Source organism: Hyalella azteca, unplaced genomic scaffold, assembly GCF_000764305.2.
Source record: "Hyalella azteca isolate HAZT.00-mixed unplaced genomic scaffold, Hazt_2.0.2 contig1089, whole genome shotgun sequence".
Classification (NCBI taxonomy): Eukaryota; Metazoa; Arthropoda; class Malacostraca; order Amphipoda; family Hyalellidae; genus Hyalella; species Hyalella azteca.
The window spans coordinates 121,142-129,414 of record NW_025931421.1 but is presented as its reverse complement, the minus strand read 5'-3'; the positions used below and the strand labels follow the sequence as shown (position 1 = coordinate 129,414).

General features: G+C 38.8%; 1 protein-coding gene across 1 annotated transcript; it reads left to right on the top strand.

The window, feature by feature from the left end:
• The first annotated feature begins 3,159 nt into the window (after nucleotides 1–3,159).
• LOC108680792 (C-type lectin domain family 17, member A) lies at nucleotides 3,160–6,891 on the top strand. The gene is made up of 3 exons (XM_018169694.2): nucleotides 3,160–3,331; nucleotides 3,511–3,687; nucleotides 5,415–6,891. The coding sequence occupies exons 1-3, from the start codon at nucleotides 3,208–3,210 to the stop codon at nucleotides 5,636–5,638; spliced, it is 525 nt and encodes a 174-aa protein (XP_018025183.2). The 5' UTR covers nucleotides 3,160–3,207; the 3' UTR covers nucleotides 5,639–6,891.
• The last annotated feature ends 1,382 nt before the right edge of the window (nucleotides 6,892–8,273 follow it).

Genomic DNA, 8,273 nt, shown 5'->3' with positions numbered 1-8,273 from the left:
TCAATGGCACGTGTGAAGTGGTAGAGTTCAGAAAGCCGTGTTCATTAAAAGTTTGTCTAGGCAGAGGTATCAATACTGTTGCTTTGACTCCACAGACCAACAAACCTTTTTCAACATTACTGTAGAAAATGAAGTATAACCTTACAGTGCTCAACTGAGGAAGAGTAAATAAGTAAAAAAAGATAAAGTAATGAATATATCTGATAAATAAATCCGATAAAGTATACATCCCAACATAAAACAAGAATGAACAATCAATTTAGTAGTCGCTTCCGATTCCCCGAAAGTTCACGACGGGCTCCACAAACTGAGTTGATGATATGCCAAAGAAACAAAAGCCATAACTCCAAGTAAATAAGAGGTCATGATATTACCCTAAGTAACTTACAGTGTACTAAGAATAAGCTACACTTCACTATCTCAAAGAAGCTACAACCTTGCACTCACCTTAAAATCTTTTGCCGTTATGATGTAATTTTAAACGACATGTTAAGAGCCATTTTTGGTAAAAACGATTAAAATCGAAAGCAGGGCAGACTCCTATAGAGTTGATGAGCTGAGCTTATACATGGAAGGGATCGGTTCTTCGCTATGTGATGAATAATTTCATGCTTATCTTTATTACTTTCGTGAAACAATCGCACATGCCAATGTGATCTCAGTAGGAGTCAGTGCCAAATAAATGTATTTGAAGTCTGCCTTTTAATTATAGCTGGAGCAAACTTGGATGGGGGCATGAAAGTAATCATAAGAAAAACTATAATTGAAAAACTCTAACAGAAAACCAGGATGTTAATTGCTTCAAACTTAACGCACGTGCACAGATGAAAAAGCTATCGTCACTATAGTCTCCTTGGCAACTAGCCTATTAAACCTCAAGCCACAAGCGTCAGTACAGAACTAGAATCAAGATCATTCAAGCTATTCAAGTAATTTGGAAATTTTTACAATTCACTATTCACCTAAACTCTTGTTAGCTCTAGTCCATGTCATTATTGGCCTACATGTTCGTGGGAGTAAGTATTCAGGCAGATAAGTATTCAGGCAGGTTTAAGTGAAGTTTCAGGCAGTAGTTTACATTTCCTTTTAGATTTCACAAAAAATATCCGGCTCATATATAATAGAATTTCAAAATTTACAATCCGTCCATTCTACTTCTACAAATATATAGTAAGTTAATTAAACATTAAGAAAATCTGAGCAAAACACATACATGTATTGTAATTTATTGCACCAATCCGGCTACATCTTCCTTAACTGATTTTGTGTGCGACATGAGTTTTCTTCTCATGAATTTGGATCACTGATTGCTGCCCATGGCACGAAGTTGATAACTTTAGACGCTCTATGAAAGCCGGTGTTCTATCACTTGGTCGCCGCCCAAAATACAGCTCACATTTCTATTAATTAAGGGACTCATGGCAGTTTGTTGAAATACTGGTACTTATAGCACATTTGCAATTGGGGCGTACGCCGGAGTCTAGATTTGTCTAACTTCATACTTAGTTCATATTATTTCCATGAGTAAACACACTAGAGGGCATGAGTCAATCGCTTAAAATCATAACGCCATGTGTCCACAGCCACCACTATACAGCACGCTAAAGGCAAGCATGACCATTCTGCATATGGACAAACCTTTTTCGTCCTAATTAACCTCTTCTGACCTAACCTACACAAGTTGCAACGTTTCTCTACTTTAAACAAACCTGAGCGGAACAAACATAACCTCAATGGCTGCACGAAGTTAGAAAGGCAGTTTAAGTGTGCTGGTAGAGTCAGTAATTGGTTGCAAGAAGGTTGTGAGCCGGGATAGCGTGAATAGGTTGGGCCAGATGGGGTTAGGCCGGAGTAGGTGCAGCCGGATGCGGAACAGGCTGCTTATGAGCGAACATACATAGGGACCTATAAGCTAAAGTCCTACAGCGCTATTATCTTTGAGCAGTGTGCCACTGTTCTGGATTGTGGTTTTCCAGCGTATTCAGTGGCTTCTAGATCTGTGGCTGAGTAAACTTCTTGCATGTTGAGGCTTTGAGTTGGCTTTAGGGTTCATTTAAAAGTTAAGTTTGTGGCTGACGGCTGCGCCTCCCTGGAATTCACAGCCTAGATTGAAAAGATTTTACAGACTAATATGTACGCCTTGGCGAATGCTTCAGGCAACGTTCAATTAACTCTCTTTGTTTATGGAGTTGGCTGAGGCTTGTCAATATTTGTGACAAGCCGCTATAGCCGTAAATTACAAACACAGGGATCTATTGGCGGTATTCTTTTTCGTTATACTGTGTTATATTGCAGGGAAGACAGCGCAGAAGAGGTGGAAGAGCGAGGCCTAATCACAGGTCTATAATTATGCACGTAATCGTAACTAGGATAAATAATTCAATACTTGCATACAATTGCAGATCAGGTGCCGATCATTTATAATTGTATCCCGTTAGGTCAGTATTTTGAATTCCATTCGAAGGTTTCACAGACCAATCTAAAATCCTATTTCATTACTTCAATTTAATGAAACGCTACCAATATCAATGTGACATTATGTCCTGCTTTTGGATTGGACATGATTTAGTTTGAGTTTGTGACTATTACGTAGATTCATTGCCTGGTAGTTAAACTGAGTATTTGACTAAACTGTCGTACTAACGGACGCCTCATGAAAAATTTAAACACAATACCTGCACGCTGAGCCAATTCAATAAAGTGGCTGTTATGAATTTTTCTACTTGGCACGGCGTTAGTTATTCTTGGCCCATCGTGAAAATAAGGTTGGCCGTTTTACGAAAGAACTCAAACGGCAAAAAATATCTTAGATTTTCTTTAAGCCACAATATATTCATAATGTGGTGCCTGGTTAACTTGTTACCAACAGATGAAAAAATTGATTGAAAACTTTGATTCAACATTAATTTACATTCAACAACAAACAACTATGCATAGTTAAACATAGATGTTCGTCCGGATTTTTTAATGTGATCTGCTTGATAAAGTCGAATTTCATCTGTTAATGCTAGATTATTAATTAATTGCTTGAATACTTAGTGTAATCATTACATTACATTGTATTGCTTTGGACAAAATTATTTATAGTGGTGAAGTTTTATCACTCGTATGGGTGGAAATGTTTGATAAAAATCGTAATTATGCGCAGGTGCTTGCACGGCGGTATGTCGTGTGTCCGCGACGTGCTACGGTGTGGCGTTCGGTGCCATGTACGTCCCTAACCAGACCATCGCCCTCGGCACCCCAAACGTCTGCCACGTCACTACAAAACCTCAGCTACCCGCCTACCTTGCTGATCAAGCGGGCTACATCTCGTTTATACGCGATACTGGTACAGAAAATTAATGAAGCGATGTCACAACACATGAATATTTTGATTATTACATTGCTTCTAAAGTATATCAAATTGTACGGACATTAAATTGTCTAATCGAATATAAAATTAGTCTTGAATATTCAATTTTCGATTTAATATTCAGGTAGTCTCATGTACTAAATTGGTAATCCGAGGTTGCGACGAGCTTCAGGGTTACCAGAACCTAGGTGCGGCCGTCTGCATCTGGCTGTCCACCTACACTAGGAACTGGATTGGAGCGCAATACGAGTGCCAAGCGAAGGGTGGCCGCTTGGCCGTTCTTGATACGCCTGCCAAGTACAAAGCCGTTGTCGAGCGACTCAAGGCAACCCGTGAGAAAATAAAGCTTAGTCTAATTACTTTATTCATACTGGAACTGATCCCGAATTGCATCTCATTGTTCATAGTTGTTCCGTTGGCAATACTAATGTACTTATTACTTCACCGTGCATATTAATACTGAAGCTTGGCTTGGTTTATAGTTTAGATGTTCAAAATTTCCAGTTGATGCACTGACTGGGCTGATATCGACAAACTTTTCACAGTACAAGTCATGCATATAAGTGTCATTCATTCCAGTAGCCATGTTTTTTTATGTTTTCGCACCCCCACCCTACTGCCCCGATTCCTCACTTATTCATGCATACAAAATTGTTAATTTAAAAAAGAGTAGGATCATTCAATGATTCGACAACAGTTACATGCCTCGACGCGACTATGTGAACAAAGGTTCATGCAGCGTACGCGTCAATAAATTTATGCATTTCAAGTGGCGTCAGAACGCCACTTGAAACGCGTCAGAACGCGACGCGTTGACGTCGAACGCACGCGTTATATTTTAATTCAGTATTAATCAACTTCGACAGACGCGTTCTCACTCGCGTGTGGCAATTGACTTCGAATAGACGCGTACTCGATCGCGTCGTCATTGCCATCGAACACGCGTGCTTGCGATTAGTTCAGTCTCGCCCATTGACGAATTCGTGGAACAACACTAAATTGAACTAACCGTCACTGGGCGGCAAAGACTGAAAGTGAAGACTTATTGGTCTCAGGTCAATCTCAATCCTTCAGAATCAGTCCCGTAGTGGAAACGGGCCTTTACGTGCGGACACTTGGCTAAATCCAGAAGCTTCTGCAGCAGCGAAATGAAACTTGGTTTGTCGCTGTAGTGACCCATTTGTATTTGTAATGAAGTTAATCGATCGTAAGTTTTATACGATAACAGTACAAGGCCATTCGATGTCTCAAGTTTAATCATGATGCTATAATGGAAACGATTACCGACTTGTATCAAGACATAATGGAGTCACCATGAGCAAATTTGGAGCTTGAATGAGCGAGCATTATATGCCTATTGACAGACATTATTGCTCCCTGACAATATAAATAGAGCGTGCAGCATCAAAGCGAGTTACAAGACCATGAGATTAAAATATTTTCAGAAGTTGTTGGTAAAATAAAAATTTAGGGATCTGAGTAAACCTTGGTATTCTCTGGAAGTACAGCGAATTGTGAATCTTTTCACATGCTCCAGGAATTTTTCACATTTTCACACCATACAACCATTTTGAAATTGATTGTTGGTGCCTATCGTTGAAAAACAGTTCAGACATGTTATACTCGATACGAACTGTTGTCTGTCTTTTTCTTGTCAGTATCGGTTTGATTTCTATCACACTCGCATTAGCACCGCGACCTCGACTTACGAATTCGTTAACCTATTGTAAATGCAACCCAGTATTTCCCATGATTCGGTAAGTGCCTTATCATTGCTCGTTTACCACAGATGCTTGTTTTATATTCTGTCTGGAATTACTCGAGTATTTTTAAATTTAAAATACCATAATCGCTTTCAAACTATGAGCTTTGCATTTTTGATGATATTGCAGAAACCATATCCGAACTACAATAAACAGCTCTTGTCCCGAATTTCAACTCGCCTCAAAAACCCAAAGGTTTTCTGAATATAGACGGGGGATGTAATTTTCAATTGTGCCAGTATTTAATGAATGAATTTGCAGTATTCTAAATTTCAAATTAATTTTTCTACCTACAGAACCGAAACCGCCTAGTCTCTTCGTGAACGCACTGGTGTCGCAATCAGGCTGGCAATGGGAAGGTGGAGCTAGTGTGAACAACACTTTCTGGGCGCCCGGAGAACCAAGTATTAATAATTATTATAGTCGTGGAATGTTGAACAGCGACAAAGGCTACCTGCTAGCAGACGTGAATTGGTGGGATGGGCATTATTTCGCTTGCCAGGGTCCTCCGAAATTTTGAACTGCGTGACTTCAAGTGAATGCGAAACATGATACGAAAAGCTTTCACAGTTGGCGCTGCAATGACCCAATATACCGGTTGCTGTAGTGAATTGCATAATTATTTATGCTCGGAGTTCAAATTTAGAGTAGCACGAAAAAATTATTATCAATGTCACGAATAAGCATATGAGGCGAGGTCTATCTGAAACTCATATAAAATATAGCAGCTGGATGTAAACCATGTGATCGCGTGTATCTACGTATATGTATATAAATGAATTATATGCACCAGATTAACGTGCAGTCATCTCGCCTAAACTTTATGACCTTATTACTTGTTTAGGACTTCTTAGTCCACGGTCACGTTTCTAAGTCGTCAGTAGGCAGGTCGCCCCGCCCTCTGGTTCCGGAGGTAACGTTGAACGTGTTCCGTCTACCTGCCCTCGTTTGGGCCAGCTGATGCAAAATGTCGTTTGTCACTTGATTAGGGTAGTTTCCCATAACCGGACGATCCAGGATCTTTTTCAAAAACTCGTTCAGTCGTCTCTTGAATGTCGCATGGTGAACTTCCCTCCTTTCAGCACTTTAGGCAAGGCATTAAACAGCCTCGGTCCTGCCACGGACAATGATGCCTCACAAAGAATCTACACTCTGGCCGTAGCACGATCATTAAATGGAGGAATCCTGCACGGTCACCTCCTACTTTCGTTGTAATAGGTCACTATTTTGGACGTCTCACTTTCAGAGTTAGTAGTCAGTCCTGTTATTATCTTCAATGTGTGCAGTATGATATACCTACCTCTCTTCTCTCCAGTGAGTACAATCCCAATTGTTTCAACCTACCCCAGTAGTTCAGCTCCAGCTCCCTCATACCGCTGATTTTGGACGTGAAGGTCTGCTGGACCGACTCCACTTTCATCACCGCCCCCGCTTTGAGCGGCGCCTAAGCCTTATAACCAAAGCTGGCAGCAGTACCCAAGATTCGGGAGCACGAGGGCTTTGAAGAGAGTTTACTATTAATTACCTTTATTAAACTAAACTATTAAACGAAACGAAACTAGTAAACTAAACGAAACTATTAAACTAAACGAAACTATCAATTTCTCTCGTTAATTTCGTGACGAAAATTTGTTGTGTGGAAATGAATTTTCACAAGATTTTCGCTCATTGTAATCCAATTAGTGGTTTGGTTTTGGGAGACAAGAATCTCATTCCACTACAGCAATGCATTTTTCAAATGTTTAAATGCGAGTTTCGAAAACTACAAAATTATGAAAACTGAGATCCTGGAACAAATGAAAAAAGAAAACAATTTCCAAATCCACACCTCAATATTGCATTTCTGTTTATCCATAACGCCTCTCATTTTCCCGTTTAATCCGGGATCGAAGAATAATTGAATGCAAATTTAGTAATGGGATGTGGAAAAACTCACAAAATGGTACATGCAGAAAACAATGTAAACTTGTGAAACTTGGAAGATAAATAATAGCTTAATTATAAAATCCAGCTGAACATTTTCTTGAAGCAGTTGGCAAGTGCTCGTTAGAGGAACATATTATTCACAACTATTCCAGACACAAAGACTCAACCAGCAGCCCATCACCAGTTAATCATATTTTATTACCACTGATTATACGATTTTAATGAAACTTGCATAAATATTAATGCTTGCAAAAATATGTAATTGGGGACCTTCTTCGCACAATATCGAATAATGAGTGCTGTTTAACCTCTACCTTGAAATCGGAGTATCATTATTTTCGGGTATCAACTAGACTTAGATTCAGAACTAAATTTGTCAACATGCAAGGTATTATGATATAAGTAACTATGGATCGAGTCATTAATGAATTCATGCTTTAGTATAAGTGAATATATATCACAGACTATATTGCAATCACAGCACCTGATTGAGATAACGCCTTAATTATCCAGATAGTCGTTCAGAGATATAACATTTACACTTTGATTGTGTTTTCCTCGTTGAATCCTGCTAATAAAAAACATAACTACAACATAACTGATTCATTCACATCTGAAATTTGAATACTCTTTGTGTATTGTACAGGAATAGAGATACTTGAATGTCATACCAAATGGTAACAGAAGAAGTACGATGCAAATTAATGCAAAAATATGGCTGGTAAAAATTCGTCCTCCAAAAATTGTGCTTAAATATCGATTGTAAAAAGAAGCAATTATTGAATAGCGTTATGAATAGAAGAAGATACTGTAACTTGCAATATTCCTAACATTTGCCATGGTTAGAAGTCTTGAAAGGAACCACCAGAAGTTTCTTTCATACGAAAATCCAAATAGTGATTCGTCTTCCATCATTTTTCCGGTGTCGGTATTTTCAATTCATCATTAATTTGTCACAAAATAAGCTTCGCGATGTCATGAAGTAACAATGTCATGATAGGCCCATATATCCTTTATTTTAAACATTTTTTTTCAACTTGAGTTTTAATCCATATTGCATATTGTAGCTTTTTTTTAGACGAAATATGAAATTCGTTTTTCCGTAATTTTGCATGTTCTGCTTAATATTTGAAAAAGCTCCCATATACAAGGCTCTATCTTTCTTAGCGTATTCGGTAGCGATTGGCTGTCGTTTTTGGGTCCATTCCTTCTTGGGTTACAAGAAAAAG

What these genes read in the sequence shown, in the direction of transcription:
- LOC108680792 (XM_018169694.2), top strand. Translation starts at nt 3,208, where the DNA reads ATGTACGTCCCTAACCAGACCATCGCCCTCGGCACCCCAAACGTCTGC. An exon ending in CTCGTTTATACGCGATACTG is followed by an intron (nt 3,332 to 3,510) that starts GTACAGAAAATT and finishes TGGTAATCCGAG; the next exon opens with GTTGCGACGAGCTTCAGGGT. An exon ending in CGAGCGACTCAAGGCAACCC is followed by an intron (nt 3,688 to 5,414) that starts GTGAGAAAATAA and finishes TTCTACCTACAG; the next exon opens with AACCGAAACCGCCTAGTCTC.